General features: G+C 37.6%; 1 protein-coding gene and 1 long non-coding RNA gene across 2 annotated transcripts; one reads left to right on the top strand and one right to left on the bottom strand.

Moving 5' to 3' along the window:
- The first annotated feature begins 1,266 nt into the window (after positions 1–1,266).
- On the top strand, positions 1,267–3,161 carry LOC104589477 (uncharacterized). Its single transcript, XR_016077844.1, has 2 exons — positions 1,267–1,965; positions 2,056–3,161. It is a non-coding gene; the product is annotated as an uncharacterized LOC104589477 (long non-coding RNA).
- A 1,254-nt stretch (positions 3,162–4,415) lies between these two features.
- LOC104589481 (uncharacterized) lies at positions 4,416–12,879 on the bottom strand. The gene is made up of 10 exons (XM_010247828.3): positions 12,421–12,879; positions 12,122–12,311; positions 11,841–11,974; positions 11,533–11,645; positions 11,318–11,441; positions 9,489–9,644; positions 5,317–5,472; positions 5,129–5,208; positions 5,006–5,055; positions 4,416–4,679 (listed from the first exon to the last, which is right to left on the bottom strand). The coding sequence occupies exons 1-10, from the start codon at positions 12,805–12,807 to the stop codon at positions 4,555–4,557; spliced, it is 1,515 nt and encodes a 504-aa protein (XP_010246130.1). The 5' UTR covers positions 12,808–12,879; the 3' UTR covers positions 4,416–4,554.
- Positions 12,880–20,542: the final 7,663 nt, after the last annotated feature.

The following is a 20,542-nucleotide window of genomic DNA, read 5'->3' on the forward strand; positions in this document are numbered from 1 at the left end:
AGTTTATTAAATCTCCATCTAATGTTTCCTACCAATCCTCCATCGACACACTACCAACCCTATCATATTTTGTCATTTTATTTGGGTTTTTATAAATTCTTCTACCTCAAAATTTTATGGGTTTGTAATAGCACGGTTGAAAGAATGCAGTATAGGTGGGATTTAGGATAATACATTCAAAAAAAAAAAACTGAATAAAACCATAAATTTTCCCTTTACTTCAATGTCATAATACCCTAAAAAAAATTTTAAATGCTCACGACCAACCTAACACAACCGTTCTTTATCCATGTTGGGGATGACGGTGTGAAAACAAATTCACACCAATGGAGTTCAACCCAACCTGATCTGATTATGGCCCCGTTTGGGGCAACTTCTGCACTTGGGACGAGTTGTGTTAATTCAACTAAGATGGTTGTGCACCGGAGTAGCTTCATAATACAATTATATTTCTCGATTTGAAACACCAATTTCGGATTTTCGAATTTTCACCAAACATAGCTTTTACGGGGTCTAGTTAGGAACACCAAAACTAGAGGTATAAATCGGGCAGTCAAGCATGGCCTGCATGCAGCCCGTGCAAAATGTGGGCTGTGCTTTTCCTTCTCTAGGATATTTTGAGGGGTTAGTCCGGTATGGCTCACAGCCCAAACCCATACGGACCCGTGTCGTACTGCAGTCCAAGCTGGTCTACAGGCTGAGTCTTGGGCCAATTCGGGCTATAGACCAGGCTAAGCCATGTTTTTTAAAAATTTAAAAACAATAACGAAAATTTTAACAAAATTAAAAAAAATAGACAAAAATAAAAAAAAAATCTTAAAATTTTATTTTATATGAATTTTAATATATACAATTGTTTATATATACAATAATAATATAACATAATTGAAAATAAAATTATATATTAGTATATTATATAATTATTATATATAATATAATATATACATATTATATTATATATATATATAAATATATATAGACCGTGCTGCAGGCTGGGCTGTATGAATACACGGGCTACGGACAGCATAGCCCGCTTGGTTGTGCCATACCATACGGGCCCATAGACCTAAAACCCTAAGCCCAACATGGTTCATACGATCATGTCGTGCCTAAACCCGCAGTTCATAGTACCAGGCCATGCCAGGTTTGAGGCAACAAAACCCGATTTACACCTCAACCCAGAATCCACGTCCCTAAAAGCCCTCCTAAACAAGCATTATAAAAATGGGGCTACTGGAATTGGGATAGGGTTGCACATTCTAAGTTTCTAGTTAAGGTTGGGCTGGGCTCATCAACTCAATCCAACCGGAATTGCAGTCCTCAATGCCCAACCGGAGTTGGGCTTAAGTTTTCCGACATTTTCCCCCATCTGTCAATTGATTCTTCTGAACTCTAAAAACTGAAAAAGGCCCATCTTTTTTATCCCAATATTATTGTGAAGGGAAGGGACCCAGCCTTCAGCCGGTAGTCATTTTTCACCGAAGAAACCAGAAACACAGAACATTATCTACAAATCTCCACGTGGCAAGCCTTATTGATCCACCGACTCAGACAATCCATCCATTTCCGTCGAGGAGTCTATCCACCGACCACCAACAATTCTCCTTCACAAAACCAGAACCCCTAAACAAAGCCCTCCCCTCCCCCATCTGATTCAGTCATTGACTCCTCCCCACCCGACCCGAGCCCAGAAGAAACAGCAACCATGGTGACCGTCGCCGGCCTAGGCACCTCCACCCTCTCCCCTTCTTGCGTCGCTTCACCAGAATAAGCCTCAGCTCAGGTACCATCCTCTTAAAAAATGTACCTTTTGTTCTAAAACGCGCCATAGGTGCTGCGATGGGTGAGCCCTGAATTTCTGATGGTTTGCCTTGTATGCGTGGAAATGATCAGGTTTCATGAGAGTTCCGGTGGCTACCTGAAACCCATTGAAAAGCTCGCTTCCATGCACGGAAGGCTCACATGGTAAATATGAATACTGATTAAGCCTAAATGGGGGTTTCGGGTTTCGACCATTTGGTCGTATTAATTGTTCTTGTACTTTTGTTGTGTTAGCTTTGAGAGAGATTGGTTGCGGAAGGACCTGAATGCGGTTGGATCCGGGTTGATCGGGTGGATTTTAAATTTTTTCCTTCGAGCATTCCATTTATCAACGGCAAGAGTTTAACCGGGTTATTTTTTTGAGAGCATTGGTGCTGAGCTTGCCAATGGCCGACGGGCCCTGCTTTGAGCTTTCACTTGTCAGTTTTGGTGAGTATAACCTGAAAAGTGAGAACTCAGTTCAGACTCAGAGTCAACTGTGTTAACTCACGGAACCAATTTGAACACAGAAAGTCAGAAACCTAGATTTATTTGCTAATAATGGGTTTGGTTATAATGATGAATGTAGGTTGTGGCTGATGGTATTGGCATCTGGGCCCAACCCTATGAATTGGGCCCAAGGCCCCGCCTAGACCGAACCCAAGTCAAGCCTGAATATTCTAACCTGGGCTCAACCCAAACCGCAATATGGGGAGGGCTGATGAGTGTGTATGTACTTCTTTCAGCCTTCGGAAGGTCTGTGGGACTGTGAAGCCTAGCCTCTGTATCCCTTAGCCACCAACAATATTGCTTGCCATGTGAAGTGAAAGTTGAGAAAATGCTCCAGTGAAAATATCATCCTTTTCTTCAACTCTGCCAAACCACAGGATAAGCCCATATTCATAACCATTGAAACCCAATCCAGCCCATCACACATTTATCCCGTGGGCTTTTTATAGACTGACCAGTGAGCAGTTGTCTGTCTTCAACTGAGACTGGGCTTGGACAAGGAACCATGAGCTTGTGAATAGCAGCAGCCCGGTTCTCTCTAACTCAACGTTTGAGAGGGTGATTTTGCAAGTAAATCTTACCTTTAGGCCCTGTTTGCATTTTGATAAGTTATTTATCCGGGTAAATGCACTTACCATGTAATTCTTTCCTAGGAAAGATTTACCGAGTAAGTACATTTATCAATGTTGTTTTATTTTCCATTTAATAAGGCAATGACCATTTTATCTATAAAAGAACCATTATTACAAGGGGTATTTTTGTCCCTTTCAAGTGATGGCAACTTTCCCCCAATGTGGGAAAGTTATTTACCCACATAAATCTGAAAAAAGAACATGAAATTTTTTGTTTTCCCTCCTCTCAAAATTCAGAAAAAGAACGCCCCCCTTAGTGTCATTACCTATCATGCCAGGTGTAAAATGGCAGAGATCATAAGTCTATTCTTCATAAGAAGTGAAATTTCTTTTACAATATGCCCAATTTCTACGGAGATTCAGTGCACGATTCATTGAATTTAAATTCCCCCTTTGTCAACCTTAGCAAAGAAATGCAAGATAGGTGAAGAAATCATCTCATATCCTTTCAAGTCCACTATCAGGAATCAATGTGAGGTACAGAATGGTTAGCAACTTCAAAAGCAAGTTCTAACTGCCAGTGAATTTAATGTTGGTGTTGAATTCAACAGTTTAATGTTACCACGGTATACTGGTTCAGGATGGAGGTTGGTCTTAATAAGACCCTAGCGCTGCCCAATAAATAGATGCATAAATAATCATTTTGTTAATGGATTATTTATTTAGATATATATAGAATTATAATTATAGTTATTAAGATTTATAAAAATAAAATTCAGTTTCCATTTTCTCTAATTTGGAGACTGGAATCAGCCCAAAAGGTATCGTGCTAATTCAGACCGAGGTACTCAACTCAAATTGCAGTTAGCTCCAGTCACCTTAGGTTATGTTTAGTTTGAAGGAAAATGCGGGAAAGGTAGGGAAATCTTTGCAAATCTTGTATAGATTTTCCTGTCTTTTCTTTCCTCTCCCTACCTTTTCCTTCAAATTAAACCAAACATAGCCTTAATTGATCATTTGTTGGAGGAAAATTCTAATCCTCCATGGAGCGTTCATATGCTCATTTCTTCTTGCAAGAGTCTCTCATGTTAACTATCACAATTCTATACTCAATGGGGCTGTGCTCATTAAAAAAAAAGCCAAATTTTCTCTAAATTGTAACACCCCTAAGACTTTGTATGCACCACTGAATTTCTTGTTCCTATCTTGCAATTTGTTGTAACTGAGTTTTGAATTGAATAGATTAGCCTATTTACAAAAAAAAAAGGATAGATTAGCCTTCAGACCTTTACAAAAGAAAATGTTGGTTCCAACTATTTGGGAGGGGGGTTTGGGAGAGGTAGATTGGATACCGTTCTAGCCTTCGGCTTTTTTTTTTTATATGTACAAAGCGGTGTTCTACACTTGACAGCCCATGATTTTACATGCTTTCTCTTTCATGCTGGAGGTGTGGAATAATGGTGGTTATATGCTCAGGAGAGAGAGAGAGATTTTATAATAAGATGATAAAAAAGTGAGGAACAATAAAGCCTGTAAAACAAAATAATTAATGGCTCTTAACCATTAAAAAATGTTAGTAAATTCGTCCATTAAATAGTTGGCAAATGACAATAGCTGGTAAATTTGTTGAATCTATGTACTCAAAAAAAACTTGTTGAATCTAAGAAGAGGGCTAGGCCAAATCGTTGTAATATTGTGATAGCCACTTTCTTATGATGCCTACTTCTCTCTTCCTAACGTCTCGAAGCCACTCTGGATCTTCTTTAGTTGAAAACCTCAAATCTACATGGTGGGCACCTGCCATTTGTCATTGTAAACCATACATATGAGAGAGAGAGAGAGAGGTGTTATCTACAGAAAATATTTGTCTCCTAACAGGTTGGAGGGCATGCATTCTATCATAACCATTTTACATACTAACTTTAGGATTTTGGTGTTTAGGATTCATAGTTTAGATTTTAGGTTTAGGGTTTAGGGGCTTAGGTTTTAAGGTATAAGGGTTTAAACTTTAAAATTAAAGTTTAGCAATTTAGGGTTTAGATAAAAAATTCAGAAGATGGTCAGAAGCTTTCATCTGACCATAGTAGGAGCCAAGTATTTGCCGTTATCTACCAAGTACTAACCTTCTTTTGCCACAATGGCAATGATACTCTTGGATATACTCTCAAGAACCCTGCAACCATGAAGAAACGTGAGATAGGAAGAACCCTGCAAACATGAAGAAATGAGAGAGAGAGAGAGAATACCCTCCACCACTCCAAGGATCTCTTAAACCATTGAAGAAGATGATGTTGCTGCCGAACCGCTTCAAGACCCTCCTAATATCCTGTGAAAATAAATCAAAGCTCAAAATATTAAGTTGCTTTGCATCTTCAGTGAGATTACATGCAGCAACAATGTCTAAAATATATAGTGCAATATGTGCGATGCTTACATAACCACCATATTCAGTTGTAATCCAATGCGGCCTTGGATTAATGCCAAATGCAAATTGGCAATTGGTGGCTCGGTTCGCGTAATCCCATTCTGATGCTGGAAATATGCTGTCATTCTTGTTTCCGTCTGTTGGCAATATCATCTCTGTACACGCCTGAGTCCACGTATATCATCAAAGTTCTACAAGTTAACCTTATATATTGTAGAACTAATGTATTAGACCAAAAAAGAAGAGAAAAAAAAAGGGAAACAGCTCCCTTTTTTTTAACCACCTCTAACCATCAATTAAATATATTAATATTTCAAAATTAATTTTTTGAGCAAAAACTATTTTTCTTGTAATAAATATAAAAAAAAATTATCTATACAAATATAAGACGATATACAAAAGCACCAAGATTAATCCACAAAATATACTAAAGATATCCTAAGCACAAAAGAAAAACACCCCTCCCACCTCTTCCACAGCCCCTTTGACACTCTTAGGCTAAGTTTGGGAGTGTTTGTTTTTACGTGTTAATTCAAATAAGTACTTATTTGGGCCAAGACCACATCAATAAGCATTTATATGCGTTTGGGAAATAAGCCCAAATAAGTGTTTATTCTTAAAAATAAGCACTTGTTCAAAACGTTCAGCTTTTGAATTTATTTTTAAGTGCTTATTTCCTTTATGGCCCATCTTGGCCTGCAATGTCATTTTGAAAATAACTATTGATGAGGGCGGATTTGACCCTCCAATGACATTATGACGCATGACATCTTGGAACAGCTAGTTGATACATAGATACCACCTAAGCAATGACTTGGAGTCCCAAATCGTGGTTTCTCTTCGTTTAAGCCCGACGACCTGCCTTCATCACCAACCTGGCGACCTTGACCATAACTCAAGTCGGCTAGAAGCACCTCGTCCAGGGCCGACCTGCAGCACCCTGTCACTGACCGAAGTGACCTCGACGCAAGTTGCGACCTCCCTCGAGGGTGCGTCGGCCTAACTGAGGTCCAGGTGGCGACCTGCAAAACGTGTTTGCCGACAAATTCGGCATGCATATCCCGACACTCCCATGATTCTTGGAAGTTGGCCCACGTGCTGAACGTTCTGGAGGGCGGTCAACATGCATGATGTTTACCTCTAAGGATTTTGGATCAGTTAGGCACGATCTCCCAGAAATCTTGGATGTGGTGCGTGAGGCGCACACTTAACAATGCCCATATAAAGGCACCAACCCCAAAGACCCAAGGAGGAGAAAAAAGAGTGGTACGCACGCGATTACTTGCATCCAAGCTCTCTACCACTCAAATTCTAGCTCGCAACCACAACAGAATACTGACTTAAGCATCGAAGCGACTTACCCGAGTCATCCACCTCGGTCACTCTGATCACTGTTTTGCAGTTTACTCCAACTCATCACTCGAGTACGTCCAAGCGACCCTTCAGCTAGGAGCTTCTAGATCGTGCATCATCACCTATATTACCCCTATTTGAAATAAGTGTTTTTTCACCAAACACTCATGAGTCTGGCTCATCTTGGCCAGTCATATCATTTCGGAAATACCTATATTACCCCTGTTGAAACAAGTGCTTTTTCACCAAACACTCTTGAGCACTTATCAAGATAAGTACTTATTTTTAAACATTTATCCAATAAGCACTCCCAGACAGGGGCTTAGAAGCATCTCTTCCTCTTTCCCTATCACTAAAAACCTTCTTTGGATGCAATAGCACCATTGTATCCACGTACAAGTCAACTACCACCTTAATTTTCAGCTTCCAGTGTTGGGTTGGAGGGGTGTTAGTTTTGGAAGTATGGTTTACTGGGTCTAAAATCACCAATAAGGTATTCATGCATGAAATGAGATTTTTCATTCTGAAACCAGCTGAAATACGAAAACACCCACAAGCTAACCATGGCCTAAGGTAGATTTTGAAAGTTCAGAAAAGATTATCCGAGTTTAAGAATCACATAACCAACCAAGTGATCAAGAAGTATCAAGGTATCACTCAGTGACTGAGCTGGAACCTCGTGACCATGGTTATCACACTTTCCCCAAATTTAGAGTTATCAAACACCAAGAGTTATTTTCTTTATTACCCAAATTTAGTGCCCATTTGGGAGGGCTTTGATGCAGCACATTATGGCTTAGCAAGGTGGGTCCTATATGGAAAAAGCATAAAAGCAAAGCAGCTATGTTTGGTGAAAATCCGGAAAGCTCAAGTAAAACTTTCTGGTGAAGCCAGTCTTAGTAGTTACACTTGAAAGTGGTTTAGTCAACAACTCAACACAGTTCAACCGAGCAATTAATGAAGTTGATAAAGAAGCCTCACCAAATGTACACAAAAATTAAAAAAGAAAAAATACAAATTTTTTAACCACTTTTTCTGTACTATATCCTCCATTAACCAATCTAGGCCACATGATAAACTAGTGTTTTCTTAGCATCTTTTGGGGCAATGCCTAGACATTCATCTACCCAGTTTAGCTAGAATGAATTGATACAACTTTCCAAAGCCACTCTTGTTAGCAGTTAGTTATCATTGCCCCTTTGGGAGGACTCAGGTGGTCCCACCTAAAAGCTTTCTATAATTAAGTTAGCCTTTTTTATGATTGAAGCTTTTTCATTGACTTCTTCAAAGTAGCTAAGTCAAAGCAATTCAACCAGAATTTGTTTAAACCCTCTCAAATGAGGCCTCAATTCTATTTCAAATCAATCGATTAACCAGTTGAATTTTTCAGTTTTTTATTTGGAAGTGAGTAGGTTTTATGAGCACCCCACTCAATTCCAAAGAAAATCTTACCTTAAGAACAAGTTGGTTAACAAAACAGAAGAAGGGTCATGTGCATTAATTGTACTATGTCAAAGCTAATATTAGCCATAACACAGGCTGGACCTGTGCTAATTAGGTATGGAGATTTGTGTAAGAAGTAATTCGTTGGAACATTTAATTAATTATCCCATGACTCATCTTGCCCATCATTTGACTTCAATGCTTAAACAAGACAAGATTGATTCTAACAAGGCACTCTGTATATTTGGAAGCTATGGTCCATTAGGCGCATTTGTAATTTATTCAACCCTTGAATTAAACTTCTTTGTGACTTTTTTGTATGTCAAGCACATGGATCTGGGTCCTACATGCCTTTCTTTTAAATCATTTGATTAAATCATTGGGACCCAAAAACTTTTTGTTTTTATTTTATTTATTTATTTATGTTACTTTAGTGTGTTTAGATACACATTCTCTATTACAGCACTAAGTAACATTTGTATATTTATATTTATTTATATAAATATAATATATATATATCTGTTATTTATTCATTTATAAATATATTATTTATATTGTATTTTTGTAATTTTTTATAAAAACATTTATATATGATGAAAATAATTAAAAATACATTTATTTTTTATTTAAGTTGATATATTTTATTTTTATTTTTATAATTTATTAATTAAAAAAATAAATCGGACCGGATCAAATCCAAAGATTCGACTTCACGATTGGATTCAAATTCAGATATTTACCTATCAGATCCAATCGGATTGGATCTGCCATGAACAGTGTCAGATCAGATTCGGATATATTCTGATTCGAATCTAATTCAATCAAATGATTCCGATCCATTTGCATCTCTACATCTACCCTTACATAACAAATGAGCTATTCTCCTTGTGTGGTTGCAGATTTGCAATGACTTGTTTGAATATTGAGAGTGTTTTTTGAGTCCGAATCACCCGCCAACAAAACACATTCCAATGCTCTACCAACAATAGACTTTGAATCTCCTGTTCATGAGAATTATGTCCACGCCTACCCACAATACATTATCCCCTGTAAATTGGGAACATCTCTCCCTGCATAATACTATGCATATGATGAAATGTTCTCCATTTGTGGCTGCGATAAGCATGGGCAGAGTTCTCATGGGTAGGAGATCCAAAATCCAACCAACATTATCTCACATGTCATGACAGGTCTCATTTTTACGATGGATCCCGTTCTCATAGTGAGATGTGTGGTGTTAGATCAAGTCGGTAGAGATATGGACTGTGTTTTGTTGGCAGATTTTGAGTAAGGCTATAGGTAGGTGGGGTGATAATATGCAAATCGTGTACAAATTTTAGATGTGGAGCCCAGCCCATGAGGGCCAGAAAGGAATATTTGCATACCTGCCATGTCCATTCACTTAGGCCGTGTGGGTCTGAATCATCTTCTATGTCAAAACACGTGGCATTACCAGTGTTGTTGTAGTAGATGTTAACCGCACCGTACAATCTGGCAAAAGTGTCGTTCCCCACCGTTGGATTGTCGATGGCCTTGCACATCTAAAAGTAAAAAGCAGATAATCAAAATTTAAATAGTAGTTTTTGATTGGATTGTCATGGCCTTTTTTTATTAAAAACTGTTTCTGGCATGACTTTTGGCTTAGACAAATTCAAATAGGCCCCAAGACCCAAGACATCCATTACATAAGAAAATAGAACCATTATTAAGGGGGTGTTCACGTGGCTCCCACGTAGTATGTTCCAGAATGATGGACCTTATTAATAAGTTGTGTTTGGGAGCGGTCAGGTAGTTTTGTACAATAAGAACTTTTTATTTTTATTTATTTATTTTTAAATCATCACACCAGCAAAGAAATTGAAACATGTTTGTGAACTGTGCTTTTTGTTTAGAGAAGCAAGAACAAGTTGCTCTTTGTTTTTAAAAATCATTTATGTGTTTTAAACTAATATACAGATAATATATGATATATAATTACAATAACAAATTATTATCGAGAATTAAAATATCAATATGCCTAATACCAAAATATGGGTATATAATGACCAAGGGGTATGGATAGACTTGGCAATTGTGTTGGTGGGTCTGGGTTCAGGTCAAGACACTTCAGGTTGGGTTGTCGAATGCTAGACCCTAACCCTAAATGTTCGGTTTAGGGTTGATCCATGGGTCAATTCGGTCATCCCAAAAAATAACTGAAATTTAAAAAATAAAGAAAAACTATATGAAAATGACAAAATTAAAAGAATTAGCCTTAAAATTCTAAATATAAAATAAAAAAAACTTGAACATTTAACAATTTAAAGAGTAAACAATAAAAAGTAAAGACTAAATAAAAAAAAAAATTGAAGAGTAGAAACTTCTAACAATGCATAAATAGTCCTAAATAAACTTGACAATCAAGTCAATAGATTGACTCATGACCCAACCCAACCCAACCTAGTTTTTTTCTATATTGGGTCATTATCACATTCAGGTAGTTAAATATGAGACCCTAACCCTATTTTTTTGGATTGGGTTGGATTGGATCAAATTCATGGGTTGGGTCAATTTTTTGCCAAGTCTAAGTACCGAGAAGAGCTATGAGACCTTTTAATTGCTTTAAAAAACAAGTACATTGGAATATCCAAACATATTTAAGAACAGTAATATCATATTGATATTTTAATCCTTTATTATTATATAAAATTCTTTTTGTTTATAAAAAAAAATACATATATAATCTGAACTCTGAAGGTGTTGCGTTGTCTTTGAAACTCAAAAAAGAAAGAACAAATCCTTTGTATTCTGTAGTTGCAGGTTATAGAACCAGCAACACCTAAACACCACCCACATGGTCAAAACTACCGTAGAGTGATCCAGCAACAAATGAAAAACAAACAACCACCGTACCGAACACCTCCCTTAATTAGCAGCTCGAGTCAATGAACCTTAAAAAAAAGGGAGAATGACTGATCATTCACGGAGATCGGATCTGCTTATTTATTATTTACGAGAGATGCTCCCAATGTACGGTGGGATGTGCCTTTGAGGTCGTTGTGTGAGGAGCAGATCTCAATTCTATTCACTCACCGTTGTCAGACCCGAATGGAATCTGACAGTCAACCAGTGGTTTAACGATTAAAGGTTAAACTGTTAAATGGGTGAGCTGGTGATGGCTTCCCCAGTGCGTCTTATCTGTTTAAAGAATCAGGAGGATCGAATTGAGTTGCACCTGCTTAACGGGATAAGCTGGCAAGGGCTGAAGAAAGTTGGAAGGAGTCGGATAATCAGTCATGGCGGTATAAATTAAAGCTGTTTCAATCCAGCTTTCTAGATCATCTGCAGTGAATGCCTTCCTGTAGGATTAGAAGAAGGAGAATATTAAAGTTCAGATGCGGAGAATTCACATTTCCTGCTAAAGAAAATGGCGTGAAATCAAACTCTTACTTGCATAATTTGAATGAATTTCTAAGAACCTCCAGTCCACCCTGTTGTTTTGCAGTGTCCTCAATCTCCTTCCATGACCCTTTGATCACTTTGTAGCAATTCTCACTTTCACTCTGAATTTGAATAAAATTATAAGTAAATAAATCTATAATATGTTGATAATTCATCAAGTTTCTTATGTTTTTCTGGTATTTTTTGAGATATCAGTCATAAATTCTGGCAATCATAAAAAAGGATTAGAAGTTTGACAAATAATCCCTAAGAGAGAGAGAGAGAGAGAGAGAGAGAGAGAGAGAGTTCTGTGGTACCCTGAAATCATTTGTGATAATGCTATTGAAACCGTATGGAGAAGTGAGGTCTTCAAAATTCAGGATTGGAGAAGAAGATGCCAAGGCTCCAACAACAACATGTGGGTATTTCAGTCTAAACCATGCAGCCAACACTGCAAAACCCAGAAACCCAATTCAACAACTTCACCAAATTCTCATCTGAAAGTTCTAAAAATATAAAGGAAATTGGGTGAGGATTAATACAAATCAAAGCCAAATAGTTTGGTGAGAAAAGTTTATATCAGAAGTAGGAATCGTACTTCCTCCATAAGACCCTCCAAAAGCAATCACAGGAGAGTCTTCTGCAGTTAAATTCTTCTTCAGATCGATGATCAATGTGGCATAGTCGGCCAACGCCTGCGTTGAGCTCAAGTACCCGAGCGTACTTGCATTGCTGTAAGCTACCTCTTTATCACCGCCAAAAGGAATAGAACTCCCATAAAATCTATGCTGCAATTGAGAATTTCCAAACAACCATTTCGTTATCATCTAATAACCATCCAGAGAATTGCAACAGATGAATCCACGGGGCACTGCTGTACGTTGATGAACAAATTACCTCGATGAAAACCAGAAGGGCTTTGAATTTTGGTGCAGTCTCATACATGAAACCCGTGTTCTGCGCGAACCATTCAATATCTCCTTCGTTTCCGGTGTAAACAAAGATCGGAGCATTGTTTTGAGCCCCACCCCAGTACTTATCATTGATCAGATATCTCTGTTGAAAGGTCTGGTAGCTCTGTGGCTGAAAATTGAAGTGATCAAGCGTTTGAGTGAAATACTTTGTTTCATAGAACTGCTGGCTTTTGATAGACAGAGATGCTAGATCAGGCCGAACGATAGAAGAAGGGAATCTGGAAGCAATTTTGGCGTTTGAGGTAGGAGAAAAGATAAGAATCAAGAGAAGAACCCACAGAAGCGTGAAGCCTAAAGCCACTATCCTCATGTTTGTGATCTTGAGAGAGAGAGAGAGAGAGAGAGAGTGGGAGAGGTTTGACAGGTCTGGTTGGACTTAAGAAGAGTAGTATATATATATTAATATATAGCTGGAAAGAAAGAAAGAAAGAAAAGGATAGAAAGTGAAGTTTGATGGGATCTTGTATTCTTGTGTCTGTTAGTTGCGTGTACATGTCTCCATGTAACCATGTTCATCAATTGATTGCTTCTTCTGTTTCATTGGGTTCCGCGCGATCTCAAATTGAACAATTCATCCAATCACATGTCTCCGGGGTTTATCGATCGGGTCTGGACTCGGGATAGTTGGTCATCTGCATCAAGATAAATATTCCAGTCTGGGGTTGCCAATTGTTGGGATTGGGAAATGGGAAAGAATTCAAGATCTAATACTGAGAGAGTTGGACCGGATGGACCTGAACCGGCCTAATTCAAGCTGGGTTAGCAAGCCATCAACTTCAGCCCCTGAAATTGACAGGTAAGTTAGGGCGACTCCTTTTATAAATTGTTAGGAAATTTTTGCCCGTCAAGGGAGGGTTTGAAATTTGTTTCCCTGAGTTAACTCCTTACAGAAAAAAGAAATTTGTGGCCAAGATTTTCCTTCCCAACTGGAACAAGACTCGGCAGTGTTGACGAAAATACAGACAAATCAATGAAAACTGAAAAAAAAAAAAAGCTGAATGAATTTGTACCCATATATTGAAATCCTTTATTTGGAACCTTCCTAGAAAGTCAAGTTAGAATTTAGAAACACTGAGGAACCCATTCGATGGGACTACCAAATGGAATTGTTGGATACAAAAGAACAATAAAGTAAATCTAACTGTGACTGTGAGTTGGGGTGGAAGTCAGGCTGGGAAAGGTCAGGTTGAGGTCAACCCTAACCCTAACCCAATTCGATGTTTCTGGTTAGGTTCAGGTTGGCCTGACTTATCTACTTCAATTCCTTCTGCCATATGTTTTTATTTCTTAGACTCAAAGGTTATTACATCACCCTTGTTCTCCTTTCTTCCATCCCTGACGGGGACCTGACCTCTCCAATCCAATGGGGTCGAGGTGGGGATTGAGGTCCCCGCCCCGCCCCACCCCAACCATATATATATATCAAAACATATTTAAAACGTTATTTATAATTTATAATTTTATTTATTTTAAGTACATTTATTTTTCAAAAAAAATACTATTATCTAAAAAAATTTGGGGATTTGGGTCCCCACGGGGAATTCATCCCCGTTGGAGATTAGGGATGGAGGACAAATTTTATCCCCAACGGAAAGTGGGGATGGGGATGGGGGTTGATTTCAGAATCAAGGGCAGATACGGGGAATATGATCCCCACCCCGTTGCCATTCCTACTCAATTCCCCTTTTCCTACTTTTTCTTAACTCTCTCTCCTTCCTCCTTATCCCTCCCCAGCCCTCCCATTAGCCTTCCCATTAAGCCACATCATACTTACTCTCAATAATACAAAAACCTGATATACTAGAGAGCCAAATCTAAAAAAATCATGATATTTGTGTCTATCTAAAGAAAGTTTGAACAAATATTAACACCAATTAGTATGTTTCCTATTATTTTTGGATTTTTCAAAATTCACTGTTTCTCTTTGACTCTTTGTATCAACATGCACAAGTTTTAGTCAACTGCTTGCTTATAAAAAGAGGAGGAATGAGAGACTACAAAGAGAGATTTTTCAGTTCTCATAAGGTTGGTTTTAAGTTGGAGTTTTTTCTTCTTTATTTTTTAGGTGGAGTTATTTGTCACTTTGTTCTATGTATCCAAGTTGCAGAGGTAATTGAAGTTGCAAAAATCATTGTTCTGTAATGGAGGGAGAGGAGTTTCATCAATTTGTTTGAATCTTCTTCCAACTCACGTTTGTGAGACCTCATCGGTTTCTCATCCCAGACTTTTAAGTTTGCAAACCTTTTAGGCTCTAGATTTATGTGTATATGATCCGAGTCCAATCCAATTACAAGACTACTCCTTGTCTCGCAGTGTGCAGCTCATGCCCCTAACGACTCGATCATTGTCGTCTACCCATAGACTGACACGTGTCCCGCTACTGTTCATCTACCTCAATTAGAATAACATCAAATTGGCGCCATATGTGGAAACTGAATCAAAAGTCTTCAACTCTATAAATTCCATCACTTTCAACGACAATGCCTTAGAACCACTTCATTAGTCGGTCTGACTAGTCTAGCAACAACTCTCCCAAGGGCTCTCACCCATGAGCAATTCATTAATAGAGGTGAAATTTAAAACCCACCCGTACTGTCGCGGGACGTGCTAGGCCAACACACGGGCATGTGTGGTCGTGCTTGCTTGGCCTATAACCCCCCTCAGCTCAAAAGTGATTAAAATTAGCTTAGTGATTGAAACAACAATCAACTTCGATGGCATAATTATAACACAATTTATGTTTGACAAGAATCGTCTAAAGGAAAACTGTGATACACCTAAAATTGTTGAATGATTAAATTGCTTTCTTATCGATCCCGTGATTAAATAGATAAACCTCAAGTAGAGAAAATAAATGAAGGACAACTTCCAAACAATTTTAAGGTCCAAAGGGCAAGGATTAGATATAAGACAAAGTACTATTGTTCTCAAATGCAAAAACGAATAATAAGGGACATTTAAATGGAATTCTATTTGTTATGGATGGGGAAAATTGTCTTAAAATATCAGGGTGAAACTAATAATTCCTTAGACATCTATCTATCTATTATATTACCATATAAAGCATATAAAGCAAATGCTTGTCTTGGTTTTGGAGCAAGTCATAGTTAAATCTAAATATCATATATCATATATAACGAATATTTAGTTGCACGTGTGCATGTAAAGTTCAAAATTTTGATACGTATGGGGCCATATTGGTCAATACGTATTGTATCGGGGGCTTCGAAATATGCCCCTACAGGGGGTGTTTTGGGGTCTCAATCAATTCAAGAGGTGGATAGACCTTAAACCAGCCCCTTTCAACTAGATTAAAAAAAAAAAAAAAACTAAAAAAAGCTATAGATATTGTCTGATACGTCGTGAACCTTGTGTACACATGCTCTTATACTAATAATATACAAAGCAAAGGATTGCACGAATGGTTATATGCTCTTACACTAGTACTATATAAAGGAGATACTTGCATTGGTTTTAGTGTAGGTCATGAAAGCATGGTTTTTAAAACAGAACCAGTCAGGGCACTGTTTTCTAGTTTGGCGGTTCAACCATCTGGGTTGAACGGTTCGACCCGTGACATCATAAATAAATAAAAAACAAAAAATACTTATATATAATAAAAATACCATAGAAATTTAAATAAAACACAAAAAATACAAGAAAAAGAACAACATATGGAAAAAATAAAAATATCTAAATAAAAAAATACAAAATAAATTCCAAAAAAATATAGAAAATTTTCCAACAAATATAGAAAAAATATGTAAGAAAGAATATGTAATAAGCACCTGTTTTTTGAGAAGAAAAAAGCATATCAATTAAAAAAAATTATCTGAACATATTCTGAGAAGAAAAAAAGAAAGAAAATTCAGAAAAATATAGGATGAGACCTTGTTTTTTCATAGGAAACGAAGAATAAGAAGGATAAAAGAAGAAGAATGTTTTGATTTGATAAAATTTAGCATATTCCTTCCTTATTAGTTTAGGTTTTGAAGCCTTCAAGGGTATAAGACTGCATACATCTTGTGTATTAAGTCAGCAAGCTCGCCGAGTGTCGAGTGTCGTTGCAAGTGCTGGTGTCTGGTGAATCTTTTCACCATCGGATGCCGCTGCAAGTGCTTGGGGGAGGATGATTCTTTACGGTGCTGCAAATTCGTCGGTCGTCGTCGGTGTGTGTTGCTATCGGATGCCAGAGTTAATGGCGCCGCAGGTGGTAGGGTGTGAGGGTTGAGACTTGAGAGGACTAAGGAGTGAGGAGGGAACTCGGGAAATAACCCTAAAGGCTAAACCGAATAACGGACTGGGATTCAAAAATCGAACTGGTTGGGATATGATTGGTATTTTATTTTTTATTTTTTTATTTAAAACATTAAAAATAAAAATATTAAACCATGAACCGCTGCCCAGGTCAAACGATTTAGCGGTCCCACCGCTCGGGTCAACAATTTTTTTGACTTTTCAACGTTTTTTTTTCAAAATTTCGTTTTCTAGTAAAACCGGACCTAGGTGGCTGACCGGTTATCGGTTTTTCTAGTTCGACCATCCGATCTGGTCCGGTTTTGAAAACCATGCATGAAAGTATAATCTAAATATATAATATTAATTTATATCTTTATCCTTTACTTACACATGTGCATAGCACATGCCCATACACTAGTGCTATATAAAGCAAATACTTGCCTTAGTTCCTGACGAGGGCGGATTTGGTCCTCCAATGACATTGTGAAACATGGCACCTCAGAACAACTAGGTGACACCCGGAATCTCTCAGGAAACAACTTGCCAAGTTGATGGTGTCCATCCTGGCGGCCTGGCCCAGACGTCGACCTGGCACATGCGCCGACCTGGCGACCTGCCAGACGTGTTCGCCGACAAATTCGACATGCATACCCCATGTTCCTTGAAGGTTAGCCCTCATTCTAAAAGATGGTCAACGTGCATGGCAGTTACCTCCGAGGATCTCGGACCAGTTAGACACGACCTCCCGGAGATCTCAGGGGTGGTATGTGAGCAAGGCCTATATAAAGGCACCAACCCCAATGGCAGGGGGGCAAGTAAGCAAATTCTATCTCTCATACTTTGTGCTTTTTAGCTCGCAGTCTACTATGAGAGTACTGACTTAAGCATCGGAGTGACCTCGCCGGGTTAGCCACCCCGGGTCCTATGACATTTGGTTTCTTGCAGGTCTCTAAAGAGCAACGAAGCTCATCAATTCAGCTCGCCACCTGATCAGCCCAGCACCTCACAGACAGCTCGACACCTAGTCAGCTCGGCACCTGGTCAGTTCGGCACCTCATAGGCAGTTCAGCACTATAGTCAACTTGCCACCTAGCCTGCCCAGCTCGACTTAGCTTGGCAGCCAAAGTTCATTTCGACCTGAATCATCAACCACTTGGAAGCAGACCAAATAACGAGGTACTTAGCCAAAAAATTGATTCATCAGTTCCCATGCAAATATAAAAGTTAAATCACATATTTAAAATCAACATAGTATACGAGAGTTTTCATGTTTATTTCCACACCTGCATAGCATATACCTTACATTAGTACTACATAAAGCAAATACTTGCCTTTGGTTCTATGTAGTCCATAAAAGTTAAATCCAAATACCATGCATCATGAATGGTTAATTATTACTCATACACGTACATAACTTGTGATCTTACACTAGTTTTGTATAAGTTGATAAGTATATGCAGGCACATAGTGACAGAGTTAAGAATTTTCTTTTGGGGGGGCCAAATATTAAACAAGAAAATGGAATAGGGAGTAGAAGAGGTAGAATTTTGATAGATATGGGACAAAAAGGTTTGGATCTAATTTAAAAAAAAAAAAAAACAAACATTTTTTTTTTTTTTTATTTTGGGAGTTGGAGGAGCGTTAGAGAGTGATCTTAACATTTCAGTTCAAGCTTTGGGGGAGGGGGCTAAGAACCCACTTTACTATGTTTTTTAACCTTGCCTCTACTCACTTACTAGATAGGTTTTTACTTCTAACACAAAAGTTTGGGGGGGGGGGGACCCCACCAATATGATTGGCTCCTTATGGGCGCTTAAATCATTTCTTACAATTTCAATCCATATACTTTTTGGTCTACACCTACCCTTCAAAGCCCTTAATGGGTGTTGTAGGTTTCCTATACACATGACCAAATATTCTCATTTTATCACTCACTTCTAGGTTCCTTCAAATGACTTTCATTTTTTATCTTATCCCTTGTTCTTCCACTCATCAATCTCAATCTCAGCATATGCATTTATGTCACACTCATTCATGAGACTGAACATGTGGCCAATCTCCGAAATTGGTGAATAAATTACTAAATTAGCCTATACTGGCTTAAAAAGCATATAACCAATCTAATGGGTCCCTTATCATGGACAGTCCAGATCAACCATAAGATCCAATCTGATAGGGATTATCATGGGTTGGGTCGGGCCAAGTTTAATTTGGGCTTAGCACCTATTATAAGGGCTATAGCCTAGGCCCAAGCCCAACCTAATTTTTGGTCTATATCATTTATTTACAAAATATTAAATATATAATATATAGCATATATTTTATTTTGTAAACATTTCATGATAACCATTTATTAAAACGCCGACATGCCATTGCTAAATCAGCATTTTTCTCATCATATTCATTCGTACACATTGGTATTCACAAAAGTGAGTTTTGATTTATGTGTGCACCAACCGTTGGGGGAAGCTTTATTTTAGTGTTCCTCCAATGGTTGAGTGTTTATTTACTCAACCACTTATGTGGTGCCTAATGGCGCGTAATTGTCAATAAATGGTTTATCAAGTATTTTTCTCGGTTTTAAAGACAAATAAAATACAAATGTTTATTTAATAAACAGAAGCTATACCAAATACATACATAATGTGTATAAAACAATTATTTGCCTTGTTTCCTTGCAAGTTATAAAAATTAAATTTGATAATACAATGTTAACTTACATCTTTACCGTTTACATGCACACATGCATAACATGTGCTATTATATTAGTAATATGAAATATGAATTATGCATATCATGTTATAATATTTTTTATATAAAACATGCAATATAACATAAAAAAAAAAAAAACGTATACAAAAGTGTATGTATGTGTACATGAGGTGGCCCCGGCCTAGGACTTGTGAACATAAAACTTAGGCGGAAGCCCAGTACTCCCTACTATCTAATACATCAGTTCGAGAAGAACAGTATGTACATGAGGTTTTAACCATTTGGTCTTAGTTTAATTGGACAATGGATAAAAGTCAACCGGAATTTTGAACACTATCAATAAAATTAGGGGACACTTTAGATAATCAATACTATATTATAAAATGTAATTGTCTACGTCAAAATCCTCGTAATGATTGCTTCCCAATCTTTTTAAAATTTTTTATTTTTTTTTTAATTTTAAAAATAAAAAATAAATGAATATGAGGCTCTTTAAGCTCATCCACAACTAATGAAACTCATCCACAACCAATTCAGTTAAGAAATTAAATGTAACGTGAATCTTTTCAACACCAGCCTGTGCATCACATGGTCCTCACTAAACATTATCAATAAAGTTACGAGACGTTTCAGATAATATCACCGACGCAACTTGAGCAGGTTTGGAATTGAATGGGGTTTAGGGCAAACTCTAAGTTCCACAAACCTATTTCAGCTTAAACCTAAGCTTACCTAGTAGTCCTGGCAATTGGGTTGGGTCAAGACACTTAGGGTTAATTTTGGGTTGGACCAGAAAATGTTAGACCTTAACCTTAAATGTTCAGATTAGGGTTGACACATGGGTCAATTTGAGTCATTCTTAAAAATAACTGAAATTTTAAAAAATAAATAAATAATACATGAAAAATGTCAAAATTAAAGGAATTACTCTTAAATTTCCAAACATGAAAAAAAAGCTTGAACTTTCAACAATTCAAAGAGTAAACAATAAAGAAACTTCTATCAATACCTAAATAGTTTCAATTAGACTTGACAATTGGGTCAGTAGGTTAACTCGTTGCCCAGCCCAGTTTCTTGGGTTAGGTCATTCTCAA

This window comes from Nelumbo nucifera, chromosome 6 (genome assembly GCF_055504915.1).
Source record: "Nelumbo nucifera cultivar China Antique chromosome 6, China Antique-T2T, whole genome shotgun sequence".
Lineage (NCBI taxonomy): Eukaryota > Viridiplantae > Streptophyta > Magnoliopsida > Proteales > Nelumbonaceae > Nelumbo > Nelumbo nucifera.